Here is a 22,275-nt window from a genome sequence, read left to right on the forward strand (position 1 = left end):
AGCCCTACTTTCATGGCAAGCACTATTGCAGGAGCAGAGACCTGTTTGCAGTCCTAGCTCTGCTACTCCTTTTATGTGCTTTTATCCAGTCAGTCCCTCTGAACCTCAGGACCTGGTTTCTCTTTCCCCTAGAATTGTTGTAAAGCTCCAACAAAGGCATTTTTGAATTGTAAAGTGTCCTATAAATTTATCGTTGTGGCATTATACTGTGAGAAAACTACGGGCAGGAAGAGTGGTTGAGTGGCCTGCATAAGGGATGCCTCCAGGTGGTCCCAGAGCTTTGACACACCCATCTTCTGAGGTCTGCTCAGTGTAATCTCTCCTCAACGTGGGGCACAGCTTTTCCTGAGCACAAAATGGCCCAGTACCAAGACCATTCAATGGGGAAAGAATAGCCCTTTCAGCAAATGGTGCTAGACAACTGGACACCTATATGCGAACAATTAATATGTACCTCTAACCCACACCATAAATAAAAATTAACAAAACTGGATTGTAGACCTAAATGTAAGAAATACATTTCTTAGAATAAAACCTAGGAAAATAAATCTTCATGTTCTTGGGTTAAGCAGAGCATTCTAAGATATGACACCAAAAGCACAAGCAACAAAAGAAAAATTAGATGAATTGGATTTATGTGCTTCATAGGACACCATTAAGAAAGTGAAAAGTGGGGGCCGGCCCTGTGGCCGAGTGGTTAAGTTCGCACACTCCGCTGCAGGCGGCCCAGTGTTTCATTGGTTCGAGTCCTGGGTGCGGACATGGCACTGCTCATCAAACCACACTGAGGTGGCGTCCCACATGCCACAACTAGAAGGATCCACAACTAAGAATATACAACTATGTACCAGGGGGCATTGGGGAGAAAAAGGAAAAAATAAATAAATAAAAAGAAATCTTAAAAAAAAAAAAAAAAAAGAAAGTGAAAAGTGTACACCTTAACCTTACACAATATTGTATGTCAATTATATCTTATTAAAGGTAGGGGAGAAATGAAAGTGAAAAGATAACTCTTATAATGGAAGAAAATTACAAGTCATATAGATATTATAGGTTTTTATCCAGAATATATAAAGAACTTTTACAACTCAATAATGAAGAGACAACCCAACCTAAAAATAGGCAAAGGATCTGAATAGATGTCTTTCCAAATAAGATATACAGGTGGCCAATAAGCACATGAAATGATGCTAAACATCATTAATCATCAGGGAAGTGCCAATCAAGAGCACAATGAGAAATTTGTATGAAACTACAAAAGACCATGAAGCCAAAGCAGTCTTGAGAAAGAACAACAAAGCTGGAGGCATCATGCTTCCTGATTTCAAACTATATTAAAAGCTGTAGTAATCAAAACAGTATGGTATTGGCATAAAAACAGAGACATAGATCAATGGAACAGAATAGAGAGCTCAGAAATAAACTTGCACATATATGCTCAATTAATTTACAACAAAGGAGCCAAGAATATACAATGGGAAAGGACAGTCTCTTCAATAAATGATGTTGGGAAAAGTGGCCAGCTACATGCAAAAGAATGAACCTGGACCACTATTTTACACCATACACGATAATTAGGTCAGAATGGATTAAGGACTTGAACGTAAGATCCGAAACCATTAAACTCCTGAAAGAAAACATAGGCAGTAAGCTCCTTGACGTCAGTCTTGGCAATGGCACTTGGATTTGACGTTTAAAGCAACAAAAGCAAAAATAAACAAATGGGACTGTATCAAACTAAAAAGCTTCTGCACAGCAGAGGAAACCATCAACAAAATGAAAAGGCAACTTATAAAGTGGGAGAAAATATTTGTAAACCATATATCTGATAAGGAGTTAATATAAAAAATATTTAAAGAACACACATAGCACAATAGCAAAAAACCCCAGTTTGACTGAAAAATGGGCATAGAATCTGAATAGACATTTTCCCAGGGAAGACACACAGATGAACAACAGGTGCATGAAAAGGTGCTCAACATCGCTGATCATCAGGGAAATGCAAATCAAAACCACAATGAGACATCATCTCTTGTCTGTTAGAATGGCTGTTGTCAAAAAGACAAGAGAGAACAAATGTTAATGGGGATGTAGAGAAAAGGGAGCCCTTGTACACTGTTGGTGGGAATGTCAATTGGTACAACCTCTGTGGAAAATTGTATGGAGGTCCCTCAAAAAATTAACAATAGAACTACCATATGATCCAGCAATTCCAAAGAAAATGAAAACACTAACTCGAAAAGATATGCACCCTCATGTTCATTGCAGCATTATTTACAATAGCCAAAATATGGAAGCAACTTAGGTGTCCATCCACAGATGAATGAATAAAGAAAACATGGTTTATATGTACATATACACACACATACATGCACAATGGAATATTGTTCAGTGATAAAAAAAGAAGGAAATCCTACCATGGTGTACCTCGAAGGCATCGTGCTAAGTGAAATAAGTCGGAGAAAGACAAATACCGTATGATCTCACTTACATGTGGATTCTGGAAAAAAATGAGCTAGTCAATAGAGGAGATTGGTGGTTGCCAGAGGCAGAGGGTGGAGGGTGAGCAAAATGGGCGAAGGGAGTCAAAAGGTACAAACTTTCAGCTATAAAATAAATGTCATGGGGATGTAATGTACAGCATGGTGACTATTGTTAATACTGTATTGCATATTTGAAAGTTGCTAAGAGACTAGATCTTAAAAGTTCTCGTCATAAGAAAAGAAATTTGTTCCTAGGTATGGTGATGGAGGTTAGCTAGACTTACTCTGGTGATCATTTGGCAATATTACATACACTGAATCATTATGGCCTACATCTGAAAGTAATATAATGTAATCATTTATATCACAATGAAGAAAATAACCACCAAGAGATACCACTTCACACCCACTATGATGTCTGTAATCAGGAAGGCAGATCACAACAAGTCTTGGGTAGGGTTTGGAGAAATTGGAACCCTCATTCACTGCTGGCGAGAGTGTGAAATGGTATAGCTACTTAGGAGAACAGTCTGGCAGTTCCTCAAAATGTTAAACGTAGTGTTACCAAATGACTCTACTCCTAGATATATCCAAGAGAAATAAAAATATGATATGCAAAAGAAGCCAATCACAAAAGGCCACAAATTATATGAGTCCGTGTATATGAACTGTCCAGAATAGGTAAATGCATAGAAACAGAAAGTAGATTAGTGGCTGTGGGGGTGGGGGTGGGGGAATGGGAAGTGATTGCTAATGGGTGCAGAGTTTCCTTTTGGATGATGAAAATGTTCTGGAATTATGTCATTTTATTGCAGTTCACTTTGTTGTGCTTCACAGATACTGTGTTTTTTAGAAATTGAAGGTCTGTGGCAACCCTGTGTTGGACAAGTCTATTGGTGCCATTTTTTTTGACAGTATTTGCTCACTTGATGTCTCTATCACGTTTTGATAATTCTTGCAATATTTCAAACTTTTTCATCATCATTATATTTGTTCTGATGATCTGTGATCAGTTATGTTGCTATTGTAATTGTTTTGGGGCACCACGAACTGCACCCATATAAGACAGCAAACTTAATCAATAAATGTTGTGTGCGTTCTGACTACCCTACCAACTGGCTGTTCCCCGTCTCTCTCCTCTCCTCAGACCTTGCTATTCCCTGAGACACAACAGTCTTGAAATTAGGCCAATTAATATCCGTACAGTGGCCTTGGTAAGTGTTCAAGGGAAAGGAAGAGTTGTACATTCCTCACTTTAAATCTAAAGTTAGAAATGATTAAGCTTAGGAGGACATGTCGAAAGCTGAGATAGGCGGAAAGCTGGGCCTGTTGTGCCAAACAGTTAGCCAAGTGGTGAATGAAGGAAATTAAAAGTGCTACTCCAGTGAACATATGAATGATAAGAAAGCAACACAGCCTTGTTGCTGATATGGAGAAAGTTTTAGTGGTCTGGACAGAAGATCAGACCAACCACAACATTCCCTTCAGTAAAGCCTAATCCAGAGCAAGGCCCTAACTCTCTTCAATTCTGTGAAGGCTGAGAGAGGGAAGGAAGCCGCAGAAGAAAAATTTGAAGCTAGCAGAGATTGGTTCATGAGGTTTAAGGAAAGAAGCCGTCTCCATAACATAAAAGTGCAAGGTGAAGCAGCAAGTGCCGATGCAGAAGCTGAAGCAAGTTATCCAGAAGATCCAGCTAAGATAATGAGAGTGGCAACACTAAACGACAGATTTTCAAGGTAGGTGAAACAGGCTTACATTGGAGGAAGATGTCATCTAGGACTTTCGTAGCTAGACAATAGAAGTCAATGTCTGGCTTCAAAGCTACAAACGACAGGCTGACTTGTTAGAGGCTAATCCAGCTGGTGACTTTAAGTTGAAGCCAATGCTCATTTACCATTCCCAAAATCCTAGGGACCTTAAGGGTTATGCTCTGTTGACTCTGCCTGTGTTCTATAAATGGAACAGTAAAGCCTGGATGACATCACATCTGTTTATAACATGGTTTACTGAATATGTTAAGCCCACTGTTGAGACCTACTGCTCAAAACAAAAGATTTCTTTCGAAATATTACTGCTCGTTGACAATGCACCTGGTCACCCAAGAGCTCTGATGGAGATGTACAATGAGACTAAGGTTGTTTTCATGCCATCCGTTCTGTGGCCCATGGATCAGGAGGAATGTTGACTTTTAAGTCTTGTTATTGAAGAAATCCATTTCCTAAGGCTATGGCTGCCATAGGTAGTGATTCCTCTGATGGATCGGGGCAAAGTAAATTGAAAACCTTCTGGAAGGGGTTCACCATTCTGGGTGCCTTATAAACATTTATAATTTATGGGAAGAGGTCAAAATATCAATAATAACAGGAGTTTGGAGGAAGTTGATTCCAGTTCTCATGGATGACTTTGAGGGGTTCGAGAGGAAGTGAGTGCAGATCTGGGAGAAATTGCACGAGAACTAGAATTAGGAGTGGAGCCTGAAGACGTGACTGAATCGCTGCAATCTCATGATCAAACTTTAACACATGAGAAGTTGCTTCTTATGGATGAGCAAAGAAAGTGGTTTCTTAAGAAGGAATCTGCTCCTGGTGAAGATGCTGTGAAGATTGTTGAAATGACGACAAAGAATTTAGAATACGACATGAACTTAGCTGATAAAGCGGCAAGCAGGGTGTGAGAGGATTGGAGGATTGACTCCTATTTTGAAAGAGGTTCTGCTGTGGGTAAAATGCTCTCAAACAGCATCGCAGGCTACAGAGAAATTGTTCATGAAAGGAAGAGTCAATCGATGCCACAGACTTCATTGTTGTCTTACTTTAAGAAATTGTCACAGCCGCCCCAACGTTCAGCAACCACACCCTGGTCAGTCAGCGGCCATCAACATCAAGGCAAGATCCTCCACCAGCAAAAGATTAGGACTGGCTGAAGTCAGCAATTTTTAGCACAAAAGTATTTTCAATGAAGGTATGCACATTGGTTTTTTTAGACGTAATGCTTTTGTACGCTTAATGACTATGCTAGACTGTAAGCGTAACTCTTTCATGCACTGGGAAACCCAAGAATTTGTGTGATTCGCTTTATTGTTCTATTTGCTTTATTGCCGTGGTCTGGAACTGAACCTGCAGTATCTCTGAGGTACGCCTGTGGAGGGTGGTGACGACTGCATAATGCTGTGAATAATACTAAAAACCCCTGAATCATAAACTTTAAAAGGGTCAATTTTATGGAATATAAATTCTATCTCAATAAACTTTTATTAAAAAAGAATAAAATAGTCCCAAATTTTGCTTTCTTGGCTTTCAAAGATTGTGGGTGAAACACCTTTTTTTCTGTTTTATCTCATGGCTACCACTTGAGCTTTACTGACATGCATAGATGCCATGAGTTTAGTGGTGTTAGTCAGGTCCCTGGTGAGCAGTTGCCTAAATTACCTAACTACTCTGTACGTGGACAGGGCTGCAGCTTCTGCTTGGGCCGCACTGCGGGCTGGGCAGTAATGAAGGCCGGTCAGCTCACGCAGTCCAGAGAGCAGCGTTTCCAAAGGAAGACTGAGGTCGCTCCCTGGGCATCAGGGAGGCATGTTTACATTTTGCCCGAGTGTGTTTGGTCTCTGAATAAACCAGTAACAAAGATTTTTCAGCCTTAATTTTAGGAGATTTGAATATTAGGTTAATTTGTTTACTGTGTTTACAAACAATTTAAGAAAAAGGCATTTCAGTCATATTTACTTTTTTTTTTTTTTGAGGAAGATTAGCCCTGAGCTAACTACTGCCAGTCCTCTTTTTGCTGAGGAAGAGTGGCCCTGAGCTAACATCCGTGCCCATCTTCCTCTACTTTATACGTGGGATATCTACCACAGCATGGCTTTTGCCAAGCGGTGCCATGTCCGCACCCAGGATCTGAACCGGCAAACCCCGGGCCTCCAAAGCGGAACGTGCGAACTTAACCGCACACCACTGGGCCGACCCCAAGAAAAATGCATTTCAGTCATATTTACTTTTTAAAGAATACAGTAAAGAACTACAAAATATTGAATTATTTTTTAACAGCCTCTTCTTTGAAGTCATTCAATTCAGTATGCATTAGCATCTTCTGTATTCAGTGTGTCTCATAATTAAAAGATTATATATAATGTAATATGCTAAAAATTCATTCTTGTAGCTTAATTGGAATTAGAAAATAAAGCAATTCTTTTTAAAATCTACTGCATTCTAAAACACATGTTCTCAAACTTCTCTGTGCATACAAGTCAACTGGGACACATTAAAAATATGGATTTCCTAGGCCTCCACCCCCAAGAGATTGTTTCAATCTGAATTTTTTAGGAACACCCCAGATTCTTCTGAGGAGCAGAGGTTTACAAACACTGCCCTAGGGACATCAGCCTAAAATTAGGAGGCGATGTATGTAAAGTGTTCTTCATGTTACCATAGATAATTAATATGTATTTCTTGAGGTATTTTCCATCCATTTGATGTTAGAAATAGAGGATATGCACACTCTTATTCTGCAATTAGAAAATAATATTTTCTCACAAATGTAACATTTCAGAGTGTGTGAAATTGTAAAAAGTCTTTGTTATCCCCGTTAGCATCTGTGTTGCTTTTACTGTTAATGTAGCCCTGTCTTCACTTTCTGTTCCCAGATTTCTTTTGACCTGGCTGAGTATACTGCAGATGTTGATGGAGTTGGCACCTTACGGCTCCTGGATGCAGTTAAGACCTGTGGCCTTATCAACTCTGTGAAGTTCTACCAAGCCTCAACAAGTGAACTTTATGGGAAAGTGCAAGAAATACCTCAAAAGGAGACCACTCCTTTTTATCCTCGGTCACCATATGGTGAGAATGCGTGAGCACAGCCTTGCACATGTGCTGCGTTCTCTGTGGGGATGGGGTGTGTGTGTTTCTGCTTTAATTGTATTCGTGTCTCCTGGCTGAAGTCATTTGGGTGTGAGATTAGCATTAAGATAGACTAAAGTGACTAGACTTGTTGAGAAGCATACCTTTATACATTGCTAACTGCAAGTATTTGCGGCCATTGCCTCCAGGGTGAAATTACCACCTCACTTCACCGATCCGTGTTTATTCAACCCTTCCTTACAGATCACTTTAAAAGGAAAATTAGACCCAACACGGTTCTTTTTAGTGAACTGTTGTGAGATTGTGCTGAAGAGATAAGGTTTCATGTTTTTTATTTTTCTGATGAAAGTCTCCCTGAGTTCAAACCTTTAAAAAACAAACAAAAAAAGCCTATTACATCTAATATATTTGTAAAAAGAGTATTCAAGAAGGGCTTCAGTGATAAAATTTAAAAGCAGCTAGAATATTAAGATCCTGTATTTTCCTCTTTCTAATTCCTTAAAAGTTAGAAAAAGGGAATAAGACCTAAGAAAGGTCAACCTGATGTATTGTGCACACTATAGTTGAATCAGTTAGATTGTAAAAGAAAGAACTATGGGTATTGCAAAAGTAGGAAATTCTTAAGTTTTCTTTTTGCACATGATTAACTGGCAGAGGAACCTTTATTTTGTGTTTGGCTTTTAATTCATGTGTTTTTCTATCTTGATACATTACCAATTACAATTTTTGCAAGTTGTTACTGGTTTAAGATGAGTGTAAATCGCTGTCTTTTATAAAAGAGCCTGTTTTTTATAATACTCAGTCTTTTATTTGCTTTTAAAAAATTGTTCCAACAGGGGCAGCAAAACTCTATGCCTATTGGATCGTGGTGAACTTCCGTGAGGCATATAATCTCTTTGCAGTGAATGGCATTCTCTTCAATCATGAGAGTCCTAGAAGAGGTTAGTAAATATGTTAATTGTAAAAGAGAATTTCTTTAATAACAACAAAATGTTGTATGTCTATTGTGCATATGTACTATACAGACTGGGAAAATTTCGCATGTATTTTTAACTATTGTGAATGTCAGAAGTGATAAATGAAGAAATGTAAATCCAGCATTAATTACTTATTAACTTTGTTACCTTTTTTGTTCAACATGAAAAACTAAACAGTGCTCCAATTTTACCATTTTCACTGGTAGGTCTTATCAAGCATGTTTTCAAGCTAGGTATCAGGAAGTTTCCATATGAATGTAAAGGAATAAACAAACTAATGCTTGTTTCTGGAAGCCACTCTTACTCATGCAGACTCAGCTTGTGAAAATCTATATATTTTTTACTTTGAATCAGTTGAATATTCAGTATTCTTTCTTTACATTCCATTTACACAGACATCCAGAAATTACTATGCTGCTAGAGTATATTTTTAAATAAATTTGAGATTAGTTCTTACGTTTAGAATTATCACTATTTTTCACAAAACTGTTTGCATTGGCTTCTTGCCTTTTCATAGCTGTTGTTGAGACTGTTAGCAACATGCTAATTCTCCTGTTCTAAATATTAGGTTTTGATAAGAAAACGTGTACTCCTATCCCATTTCTATTTATTGAAGCATGAGAAATCTTTACAGAACTTTTGTACTCTTTACAAAGTATAAGTTATCTGTATAATCTAATTCTAAGAAGTTTTATTAAATTTCACTGTCATTTAGCCTTTTAGCTTGAGAAATCCAATGTTATAAGTTGTTTCATGCCCAATAATTTAGTAATGCTTATAACTTTTTCAATTAAATTTTCTGTGACTAGCCACATAATTAAAAACCAGTAAGTCGTGAAGAAAGGTTTAAGTGATGGATTTATAAAGGTATCTTTAGTGTCAGTACACTTTTATTTTATAATTGTGTAAGTTAAAAATTCTCGTGATGGTCTCCTAAAGCACAAGAACCCAGCCTGTCGTTGCCTGAAAGGGAAACAAGTTAACAAACAGCCGGAAACATTTCTTTAATTAATTTTGTGGTTCTGGGTGTCCTTAGTAGAGGGAAAAGGAAAAGGAAGATGGCAGCTGTCCTTGCCTACAGCATTTGGTGTGCTCAAGGAGTCTGTTGAGTAAATGCTAGTCCCTTCTCTTTAGTTGCAAACATGCTTATACACATTCTTTGGGTTTCTGTGCTTTTGACCCCTAAACTTTTCCACCTGCAAAAAAATAGAAGTCAATTGTTTTGGATCAGATTAGGATAGGGCAAAGCATTCTTAGTTGTAGAATGAAAAGATAAATTTAAATATAATCCCCCCTAAAAATTCTCTATTTACATACCTTGTAATCAGAACTACTTTTTTCTTTGTCAATATTAATCATTTTCTTTTAAAAATTTATTTTAAAAGTAATAATTTTTTATTTAGAAGAAAAGTAAACAGTAGTGGAAGGTATAATGAGAAAAGTAAAAGTTCCCTCTCTCACACAGAGTCCCAGCCTGTCCTCAAGCCCCCCGTTAACACTCCTTCAGAAATGTCCCAAGTATCTTTATCTTAAACATACAAATAGGATTATTCTATATGGAATGTTCTGCATATAAGGCTTTTGTTAATATCTGTTAAGAAACTTGGCCTTGTAGTATACACCGCTTTTTGTTTTATTATATATCTGGAAATCAGTGACGTCTCATTTTTTATTTCATTTATATAATCAAATATTGAAAAATTATAGAGGTATATGTGGAAATGATATAATACTTATTTGATAAGAATCTAATAATACAGCATTTCGTGAAACTTGAAAATTAATTTTTATATTAAATTAATCTGATAATAATATTGTTGTTTTGTCATGATTGTTACTTTCCGAGGAGATGCTTTGCCAGGCTGAGTATTCCTTAACTGTAGGACTGTATTTTATTGTTAAATCTCTAGCATCTAAAACAGTGCCTACTTGCTAATAAGCATTCAATAAATATTTTTAAATGAACAAACAAATGAATATCTCGTGTTTCAGCAAAATTTTACTGACTTGAAAGCTAGGTCTGTCTGAATTAGAGAACAGTGGGAAGTTATAGGACAGTTTTAAATAACTGTTGTTTTACTGTTTTCGTGCGTATAGTAATTGAAGGTAGCAAACTATTTTGAAGTAAAGATTCAGTCAATACACTTTAATAAATAGATAAAATTCATTTTTAATTAATCTTAGTTTGTATAACTGTAACTGCTATAGCACTTTTGAGAGTTTATTTTCGTTAAGTATGTTCAATATTTGTGCTTCAGTTCTCTTTTGCCTGTTATCACAGGGAGCACTTTTTTCCTAGATGATGCAGTGGTAAATGATAAACCTCAGTCTAGTCTCAAGTATTTTATCACAAATGCCCAATTAGTAGAGGTGAGAACTGATGTAGCTTTTTTAGGACAGGTACTTTTTCTCTAATAAAAAATAATTGAGAAGGCTGCTTTTTACTGCGTAAATAACATTCCATGAGAATTTCTGACTTTAAAAGGTATGGAAGAAATATTTTTTAATATAAAGGTGTTCTAGACCAGAGGTTGGCAAACTATGACCTGTGGGCCAAATCCAGCCCATCAGCCTACTTTTGTCAATAAAGTTTTATTGGAGCACAGCCGCACCTGTCTCTTTGGATATTGTCTAAGGCTGCTTTCACAGTAGAGTCCTGTGACCTGCAAAGCCTAAAATACTTATTGTCTGGCCCTTTAAGAAGACATTTGCTGGCCCCAGCTTAGAATAGTTAGATCCTCAACCTCAAGAAACTTTCAGCTGGGTTTAGTATGGGTTTCTCCCAAAGTAGCAAGACAGTCTGATAGAAAGATTTCTGATAAACATTAAAGTCAAAGTGAGTCAATAGTTAACCCATCCGTAAACAGAATTCTGCAAGTGTTTTGGCAGCTGGGGTTCTCTGTGCTTTGCTGAAGTACTGAGGTGTGGAACCAAATGAACTAGTAACTGACTGAAGATGTGGAGCATCGCTCGTTGCTGCAACCCCACTCCTGAGTTTGACACTTTTTTTATGTTTTTGACTATATTATGTATCTTTTATCCATTCTACTGCTTCGTGGTTTTCTTTTTACGTATATTTCTTTTGTTTTGTTATGAGACGTTTATAATACCTCTAAAGATAGTTAGGCTCACCTGTTGTGGCACAGAATTAACAGTTGAAAATTATCGATCTAGGGAATAAAGCCAGTAATCCAAGGATGTCAGCCGTCTAGTCACTCTTTCAGTTAAGGCAGGGTGATTGATATGCTCATGCTTTAGGTTTACTTTGTATAAAGTGGAGGTACTTTAGTAATATTTACTACAAATGCATAATGAATAATTCTTAAAGTACTAGAATTATATGTCCATAAAGGTACAAAAATGCATGATCATCATATGTGAATACTACTATGTATTATATAATTGTATTCACAGGTACTAACAAGTTGTTTTCATTCATAAGCACTCAACTTTTGAAATAAAAATTGTACTATTCTTTTTCTAATTAAAAGAGTAGTTGTTTTATGGATAAATTGTGCAAAACTGGACCTGTATCTGAAAAACTTTTTCCTCTTGTGTTTGTTCTCCAAACTTGAAATTCTTTATCTGACTGTTCTATTTACATATCTATATATCTATAGGTACATAAATACAGTGTTCTCTTTGCCACAAATAGGGCTATATTGTCACCTTTCTTTTGGAAATAGGGATTTATATGTTCTCTATGTAGGAAATAATGGCTGTATTTATTGTCTAGAACTATTAAATTTCTGTGAGGAAACTGTCATGTACAAAAAATCTTTTTGCTTTTCTTGCTGTTTCTTTGAAAGGTAATCAGTTAATAAGACTGTGATGATATAAAGCTGTTAACTATATAAAAAACTGAAAAAATGCTGAGAGATTTTTAAATTAAAGTAGCTTGTGAATAACGATATTAGAGTTTCTTTTCAAATATATTGTTTATTGATAATACAATCTACTCTTAAATTTAAGATTATTCTGCAAACCAGAACATTAAAAGCAAGCCTATTAGTAAAGCTAGCAGAAATTTTTCTACTTCTGATGGTTTATTCCTTTAGAAGATCAGGTAACAGGAATACCTACTATTCATCACCTGGATAATTAAACCATTTTGCTAATTATATTTTATTCATATATTAGCAGATTACTCTGGCATCATAAATACAAATTTGATGACCTTTAAAAAATTATAAATAATGTTAATATATTGTAAATAAAATATTGCAAATTAAGAAAACATTTTGCGTGATCATTAAGAGGGAACAAAATGAGGGAAATCCTATCTTCTAGTTTCAGGAGATAGAACAATCAAATGATTGCATTAAATTTGTCTTGATTTCTTGGCTTTGATGATTATAGCCATTGTGATTAAGTGATTAAGGGTGAAATGCACATAATATTGGGCATTCATTTTTTAAATGTGACTTTTCCATTTTTAATATGAGTGTAAAATTATTGTCCTAGGTTCCTACAGCTAAGGAATGGTGTAGGTTTCTGAGAGACTTCCCAGAACCCATGTCCCTGAGAAAGCCTGCACCAGGAGTGTGCTCGGTGAAAGTTCTCTGCTGTCTTGTGTCGGCAGGTGGGGCTGAAGTGTCTGCCAGCTCATAGTGGTGGGCGCATTTACTTTTTTTTCCTTCTTTTTCTTTGTTGCTGAGGAAGATTTGCCCTGAGCTAACATCTTTTGCCAATCTTCCTTTTTTTGTATGTGAGCCCCAGCAATATCATGGCCACTGACAGATGAGTGGTGTAGGTCTGCACCTGGGAAGTGAACCCGGGCTACCAAAATGGCTTGTGCCAAACTTAACTACTAGGCCATGAGAGCTGGTCTGGGCCGTTTACTTGTGACTCTTACTGGAGTGCCAATGACTGTGGAGAAGGAGGTCAATTTAAGAATTTCCAGTCTTTTTATGAGGGTATTTTTCTTATGTTGACTCACGTGAATATGTAGATCATTAGATCAGTCTGGACAATGTAGTGCCTGCTACTTCCAGAATCAACTGAAGAAGTCAAGCTTGGCTAAGTGAACCAACCTCGCTGCTATTAGTTTATTAGCAATAGTCACGTACAGTGTTTGATTTCATCCCATGGGTACCTTTAGCCTGAGTAGGAAATCACGGTCCATGTTGACAGTGTTATTTCTTCCGTTCTTCTCCCACTTTTTCTTTTTTTAAGTGTTTAAGGATGGAATATTTACTCACCTCTGGATGAATGAAATATTCTCTCTTCTCAGTAGATTTTCTCCTTTTTTTCTCCTTCCATGCTTGACTGACCCCTAATGATGCTGTCTTTCACATTCGATGTGTAACTGTGCTACCTTCTCTATGACCATGAAGCTTTATGAAGAGACTCCCTCACTGCCTTCTCCGTCCAGGAGCTTCTCAGTTGCTGGACTCACTATTTTCTCTGGAGGCTGGTGCATGTATGTGTTTATTTTATTTTGTATTTCTTTCTTAGTTGAGAAGAACTTTTTATTTACCAGCTGAGGGAATCAGAGTAGTTTGGGCGTTATCATCATCACCAAGCACATTATAACAGTAAAAAATACTATACCCATGAGCTGTTTTTTTGCATTTGACATAGAGATTTAATATTCTAAAGGTACTTTCAGAGACATTTTGACTAACTTGTTTAACTTACACATTTCTTTATGTGTCTGTGAAAATTCATACATACTTCTTTTTTTTTCCTGTTTAATTTAAAAATGTATATTAACCCATTAGGTAATATTTTTGAAAGATCTTTTAGAGAACAGATAGTTGACATCTGCCTGCATGTATTTTCCCCAAATACCCTGAGAATTTATGGGATGGAAAGGAGTTTAGGATCATTGCATCCCATTTATTTCATTTCATCAATGAAGAAACTGAAGCAGTGTGAGATTAAGTTGCCCCGGTCACAAAACGAACAAATGTCAATGCTGAGGCTAGAAAAGATCCTGGAGAAAGGAGGAATGACGTAAACATTGTTCATATTTGTAGAAATAGTGTATATATGAATTTTAGATTTGGAACTGGAAGAAATGACCCTCCATGAGACAGAGCTGATCCTGTATTATGGAATGAAGTAAGTGGAGAAGTTGGAAATCTGCCTGAATTGCTCCTATCTTTTGTAAAAGATATTAATTAGTTTGGGTAAAGGCAATATTCCTCTCAGATGTTTAGCAGAAATAATCATAATGAAAACATTAGTTTTATAATATTAAAATATAAATGTTACATGAAGCAAATGACTTATCTTGAGCATCACCAGGAAGCTGGCAATGAGAAAAAATAGAACTAATACAAAATATATTAAAAATCATGTGGCAATAAGAAGTTATAAAGTACTTTAAATATATCTGTAATTAACAGTTTGACTACCACAGATGGATGGTGTACCACTACTGTTTAGCTCTTGAGCCATTTTTAGATGATACAGCACATGCCTCTAAATATGGGCTTCATGAGAAATCATATATATCAGTCTAAACACAGTGTTCACCTGAGAGGATCTGACATTTTGAGATTCATGAACTTGTGGTTTTGAGTTTTAGACTTTGAGTTTTTTTTTTTAGCTGGCAAATGTTTTGCTTCTTAAAATCTCTAACTGTGTTTAATATCATAAGTTAATCTTCAGATTTTTTTAAAACTAGTTCATATAAAAGTTAACTACTTATGTCATAAGTAAAGTTTTGAATAATTTTCCCCTTTGTTCATTTTTTCTAAAGATTGTTCTTTATTCATTGCTGTAAACATAAGATTAATACTCTAGGATGGTGGTTCTCAACTGAAGGTAGAGGAATGAGGGTGGGGAGAGCATGGCTTTGCCCCTCAGAGGACATGTGACAGTGTCTGGAGATTGTCACAACTCCACAATATTTGGTTCTCACCACTGGAGGTGAGGAGCTGCTACCAGGACCTAGTGGGGAGGAGCCAGGGATGCTCCTAAACATCCTGCAATGCACAGCAGCCCCAACAACAAAGAATTATGCATCCCCAAATGTCAGTAGTGCTGAGGATGAGGATCCCTGCTATAGAATTTCACCCTCAGATGTTCTTATCACCAAATCTAGATGAATGTCATCTATAAGACTAGGATCTTCTCTTTCTTTACACATCACTTTTACTTTGCAGAAAATCCTTCATAGAGCTTTAGCAAACATTTAGCTAAACACAGGAGGAAAAGACTGGGATTTAAATACCTCCATGTGAAACTACGTAGGCCTTCGATATTCTGGTTTACTGCAGGTCAGACCCAAGTGGGAGAAGCCCAGAGAACAGAGTTGTTATTTCAGGGCTCTCCTAGTTATTTGGGGCTGAATTCTCACCTTAGTGACATACTGGTCCACAGAACCATGTCAGGGTGGATCCATAACCCTCCCTCCACCTCCAAAATAAGTGAACATATTTATTTTTTCTTATAAATTACAGCAAGAGGAAAACTTACCTTTCAGAATAAAGGAAGATGTCTGTAAAGTCCATGTTCTGGCCTTGGTGTAAGACCACCATTAAAATGGATTCGAGGTAATCATTCAATGCATAGGATTACAGTAATATTATTGTGAGAGGTTCAATGTATATGAGAATTTTCCTTTAAAATTATCCAAATTCATAGATATTTTAGTGCTTTAGAGGATAATAAATGCATGATATAAATAACTGGAACTTGCTTTATTTAATCCTAGTAGGCAGAAAGCACTTCTCTTTCTCTGTGTGTGTATATATGTAAATAAAATAATCTCTTTAGAAATCACTAAGTTAGTATTTGCCAGTCTCAGTTGCAAGTTCAAATCATGCTGCTACGGAAATACCAAGAAACAAGCAAACCAACATCAAACAGCCCAATATTTTATTTGTATTTCTATCTATTAAAGTTGCTCTGTGTTTTTCTAGATGAGCATCATAGCCTTAACTTATTGAAAAAAATTTTACATGCCCATTGTGAAATCAGGGGGTGAAGTAATCTCGTGTTAGAGTTCAGCAGAGCGTTATACGTTTTGCACAATACTGTTTTGTCTGTGTGTACGTGGTTAGACTCTTGACCACTCACCTTGGACCCACCCCGTTCTAGGTGGCCTTTCTGCTTGTGCACAAAGTGACTTCATCTAGTTTACTATCACAGTTGTAGACTGTGATTCTTCACAGATGACATGTACACTTGGAGATCACAGAGCTGTCTGCCTATATTCTCTGAGGAGAGATGAGCTTTAGTTGCTTAAACATGAAAGACTTTTGAAGCAATACTTGGGTCTAATTGAGGTGGTTATTACCACTAAATAAAGTCCTTCCCACCTACTGAGGTGAGACTTGTGGGATTGTTAAATTGATTTTTTAAAATATCTTATAATTTCTTTGTATTTGCATATGAAACCAAACTGATGACTATCTGACCTTGCATAGCACAACTCCCACAGTGTAAGCATGCAGTGTACACAGCTGTTAAGAGTGCGATAAGCCGCTCGGAGCCAGGCCTGGATGGAGTCAGGTTGGCCATGTTACTTACTCAGACCTCAGTTTCCTCTTCTCTCTTGATAAGAATGCCTACCTAACAGGTGCATTGTGAGGATCATTGAGACAATACACATCAGTTATTTACTTGTGAGTTCATTGTAAAAGTTAAATAGGAGAGCAGACATGAAAAACATTAATACAGTTCCTGATAGATTTTGAACACTTGTTTCTTTTTCCCTCCTCTTTTCTTCCCTCTTCCTGTATTTTCAATGCTGAGTCCTAGATTATTAGTTTCTTTACTCCTCCCCTTCTAAGGTGAAAGATTCTACTGGAGCCAATCCTATTAGTGGGATTCTGGTGGCTACTGGCATAAGACTGGGGCAGTGAGAAATGTGAATCCAGGAGGGCCTGCCAATTAGAGATGGTTTTGAACTGAAAACTGAGACTATATTAGTGATGTTTACAAATGAATTAGAGTGGTCACTGAGACATCATGAATTGCAAAAAAGAAAAAATGTAAGTAGTATTGGAGAATTACTGGAATCAAGCCATTTGCAAATGAGATTCTTTCTGGCAGTTAAACCAGTGAATATTTGAATTAGGGAAGTCAAAAAAAGATGATGATGAATATGGAAAGATTATGGGTAAACACCAAAGGCCTATGAAAGACTCTTGGGAAAATTAATAAAACCGTCAAGTATTTCTAAAAATGATTCACGTATTTTTATTAATGGTCGTGTGAGAATCTGACATGAAATGCAAAATGTTGTTTTGTCACAAAAATTACAAACCAGAAAAAAAACCCAGTTTTTTGGCTATACTAAGAAAAAGACACATAAGTACAATATAATTTAAATTTTATTAATTATAAGATAAATTGCAAATTTTTTTCAAAATGGCATTTTTTCTCAAATTTAGTTTGTGTCAAAGCTTTCTTAATAGTCTTCACTTAGGGTTGTTGTGAGCATTAAAGAAAATAATGTAAGTAAAGTTATTAACACATTGTTATTATTATTACCCACCACTCCTACAAATGGTGCATCTGGAGGAGGAGGGTCAGTTTGTGCCACCTGACAATTTAAAATGTAATAATAATAAAAAGGAATAATAAAGGGGAAATTTTATGAAGGGGTAGACGACTCGTCTTTCCTGAACTAGTTAAAGAAGTTAAGCGTTCAGAGCTTGGTACTGGTAATTAAGGTAGGTAAGATGTGATAAAGTAATTCACAGAATGTTGAGTACAAAGTATTGGTAAAAATAGTGTTCTTCACTTCTCTTACTTATGGGATGTATAACTCCCAGAGTTCATTTAAAGACTAAACTCTGAGCAGAAAAGATTCTTCTAGATGAAGGATTTAAAACCCGTATTACTCTCCTGTGCTCACCCTTTGCAGCAGAAAACTTATTCTGTAAGAAAATACTGGTTACAAAGAAAGAAAAAGAAGGTCAGAAAAGAGCCATGGCACTCTGAATCTACTATAAGCATTCTGGGAAGCGCCGTGGTGGAACATAGCCTTGCATAAAAACCAGCTGATGACAAGTCAATGCTTAAAGGCAGCATTTGGGCAGTGTATAAGCCAATACTAAAGCATAATGATAAACCCTGGGAACAAAACCAGCAGGGCAGACCAACCTGCAAGGGACACATGAGGAGAATCTGCCTGGAACAGAACAGTTCCTAAGGTTAAGATCATTGTCTGTGTTTTGGGGGGTAAGGGGACGTTGGATATTTTTGCCACCACCACTGAATATTCTTTATAGTTTGTTGCACACTTGCAAATACACCTATATCAAGTATGGTCTAAGTGTAGCCTGAGCTAAGATTAAGAGTGGAATTGGCAACCCCTTGAAGTGGAGACACGAAACTAGATATGAGAAACGAGAGATGGTGCAAAGTGAGGGCAGCATAGGCGTTTTTGTTTTTTGGTTTTTTTTTTTTTTGGTGAAATTTCTGCGTCTACAGACATAAGAAATATACCTTTGGGGATCAGGTTACAAAGTGAGACCATGATTTGGGAAGAAGGCATCTCTCCCACTTCCATGTGAAGCACAACACATTGAGCGAGATGCATTGCCCCATGGAACCTCAAGACTTGTGCAGCTCTGAACTCTCAGAGGATCAGGAGCCCATGTGGCAAATAGAGTTCCTGTAGAGGATACTGTTGACTGTGGTTCCTCCCTCAGGTGAGAACTTGAGACAACTGGTTTTGAAAATATTTAACATCTCCCAGGAACCCCTAGAATTGTTGGGAGTCAGCAGGAAGGGGTACTAAGTCAGCAAAAGTTGGACCCTAATGCTGCTCTGACCTCCTTTATAGTTATAGGCCGATGGAATCCTGAGGCATCCAGTTACTTAAATACATTTAATAAGTTTTACTTGGATCTAATTAGAGTTTGGGCTCAACCACTCTCAACAAATCCGTTTGCCGTCTTCATACATTCCTAGTTTAATGAATAGTTTTGGGTATTGCTATATAGACGTTCCTGGTCTAGACAGACTCTGATGATGAGTAGAGTAAAAATTTGCAGAGTGAGCAAAAGTTTGTGTTAAAAAAGGCTTATTTCTGCCAGAAGAGGCAGGTTATTACAATAAAACTTTAAAAATGTCTGGTAAGTTTACGATTTCTTAAAAGGCACTGAAGCAGGATGTACATGAGGATAAGTAGCCCATAAGGGGATGCAATTAAGGAAGTGAAAATATAATCTGATCACAAGGAAACACTTCCTGGCCGAGAAAGGTAGGTATGCAGCATAGTTTCATCAGTGAAACGGGGGAAGCCCCGGTGCCCACAGATGTTCGAAGAAGGCTGGGCTGAAGCACACAGGAAGTGTCTCAGCCCTGGCCCAGGTGCCGCTTACCATCCTAAGAATGAATTTGTACAAAAGGAGCAAAACCTTTTTTGAAGGAAGAGGAAGGAGTTTCCCAGAGAAGCACTGATTAATTTTATCGGAGGAAGACAAAATGAGTGTCATTAAGAACCTTACTGCTAATATATACTCATGTGGATAGCCATAGGACTGTACACTTCTCAGAAGTTTGTGATAGACATTTAATCTGAAGTACAAGACATGTAGGAATGTTTCCTAGACCTGCAAACAATGGGAAATGTTCTTTATAGGAAGCAAATGTAAGGCAGGGAACTGAAAATCCAAAAAAATGAACATAATCTACTCGTCTATGCCCAGTACTATAATGAGCTAATATACCGTATATGAAAAAAATGACATGATACCTCTCTCTAACAGATAAACAGGAAAACTTGGTACACACAGCTGAATATCACTATGTTAAGACCGATGGTTATGCAAATGAATTTGCTTTTCTATAATGGATTTGAGGGTGGTGATTGTAGGAGTTGAGTGCTCCCCTTATGCCTCGGGATCTGGATAGCACCTCCACCAGAGGAAGGGTTCCTGGGGGTGGTTACCATTTACTTTGAAGCCTTACCTAGTTGGCGTCCAGGGTGGCTACCCTGCCAGACGCTCCTTTCCTCCAGCTGGTGGGATGAACATGCCCTGTGGCCACTTCACCCAAGGTGTCTGACATTAGCTTGATGTTTTTAGAATATTCCCTTTTTCCTTGGCTCATTCCAAGCACTTCTAAGACTGGAAATTGTAAGTGCAAATCATTCTTGAGAAGTATGGAGGGCTCCTGAGCTAATAGCTTACATTTTTAAAAAGTTTTAACTTACATTGCTGTTAGTAATACTAGTAATGATTGTGGTAACATAGCAGCTAACACTAATTCAGCTCTTACCATGTGCAAAGTACTCTCTTTTTCACTCATTTCTTTTAATCCTCATAATGAAACTATCCAGTCGGTATGGTTATAAAGAGAGAGGAGTTCAGAGAGACTGAATTGCCAGCCCTGCAGTGAAGGGCACAGGATAGGAAGCAGGCAGCCTGGCTCCGGAACCTCTGCAGTTGTCCCTCACATTACAGGGGCTCCCACGGGGGCTGTCTCTCAGGCACACTTCATTTCCCAAAATAAGTTTCACTTTAGTCGCATCAGCCTGTTTTTTTTACCCTCAGATTTTTCCTCAAGACCTTTATTCCTGTTTGACATTTTTTTGTTTCTTCTTTACTTTTCTGGCTTTTGTTTTTTAGTTTTGCTAAATCTTAAATTTAGTGAAAAAAATGAAATGATGAAACAAAGTATGGAAGCAAATTCTTTCACCTGAATTCTGTCACATACTTAATATAGAAACTAGGGTAATATGAGCTATCTTGTAACTCAATCTATTAACATTCAAAAACTATGCTTCATGGTATTTAGTTTATAGAAACTATCCAGGGACTACTATATCAATGATAATGCTGAATGATAGCTACTCTCATGTTTTAGAATTCTTTATATTGTTTATATATTTTTATATGATTATTAAATCTTCTTTTTTGTTGATAGCGACAATATTTGTCCTTTTAAGCTGATTTGAAGAATATTGGGTTATGTAGCTCATAGACATTGCTTTTATGCAAATCAAATTAAGGGCCTCAAGAGCAGTATGTACTGACTCTGAAAGTCAAGGCAAGACTCCTTGGACCAAAAATATGTATGTAACAGTTTATCTCTTTACATATTATGGTCTAGTGTCAGCATGTCTTAAAAACATCCATTTGTCAGGGTTCTCCAGAGAAACAGAACCAACAGGAGATATCCATACATATGTGAGATTTATTGTAAAGAATTGGCTCATGATTAGGGAGCCAGAGAGGTCCTATGATCTGCTGTCAGCAAGCTGGAGATCCAGGTATAGTTATAGTCTGAGTCCAAAGCCCTGAGGACCACAGGAGCCCATGGTCTAAGTCCCAGTCTGCGGCCAGAAGACCGGTGGCCCAGCTCACGCGCGCAGGCAGATGGAGAGGGAATTCTCTTTCCTCCCTTTCTGTTCTGTTTAGGCCTCCAAGGGATTAAATGAGGCCCACTCACATTATAAAGGGCAATGTGTTTTACTCAGTCTACTGATTCAATCAAATGCTGGTCTCACTGAAAAGCCCAGAAATAATGTATAGCCACATATCTGGGCTCCCCCACCCTGGCCCAGTTGACACATAAAATTAACCATCATGCTGAACAAATGCTTTTTTTTTTTTCATCATTACCTAAATTTCCAGAAAATGGAACTTATGCTTCACTCCATGTTGTGGTGCAGATAACAGTTTCTGTCACTGCTCTGGCATACCTTCCTCTGTGCTCAGGAGGCTACCCAGGCCTCCAGCTGGAAACCCAAATAGATAAGGAATCTCAAGAAGATGTAGACAGTGGTAGAGGAGAAAGACTACTTAACAAACAAGAACGTCCTACTTTCCCTGCCTTGTGTTTTTCCATTATTTAATACTAGGTGTATATTCCATATCAGCAATGAAGGCAGGGTTTATTGACTAGTACACAATACTTAGAAGTCACACTTTATTTCTAATCATTCTTACCCTTGGAATCTGACCCTTCCTCAAAAATATTTCATAAACTGGGGGCTGGACCAGTGGCACAGCAGTTAAGTTCATACATTCTGCTTTGGCGGCCCAG

At 37.4% G+C, this 22,275-nt stretch overlaps 1 protein-coding gene across 1 annotated transcript in view; it reads left to right on the forward strand.

The window, feature by feature from the left end:
- GMDS (GDP-mannose 4,6-dehydratase) overlaps positions 1–22,275 on the forward strand; it is a 646,070-nt gene that overhangs the window by 286,505 nt on the left and 337,290 nt on the right. Inside the window, exons 5-6 of the mRNA XM_046640490.1 lie at positions 7,126–7,318; positions 8,176–8,280. Coding sequence (XP_046496446.1) covers positions 7,126–7,318; positions 8,176–8,280 — 298 coding nt within the window. The remainder of the gene's footprint in view (positions 1–7,125; positions 7,319–8,175; positions 8,281–22,275) is intronic.

The sequence above is a fragment of the Equus quagga genome, chromosome 15 (assembly GCF_021613505.1).
Source record: "Equus quagga isolate Etosha38 chromosome 15, UCLA_HA_Equagga_1.0, whole genome shotgun sequence".
NCBI lineage: Eukaryota > Metazoa > Chordata > Mammalia > Perissodactyla > Equidae > Equus > Equus quagga.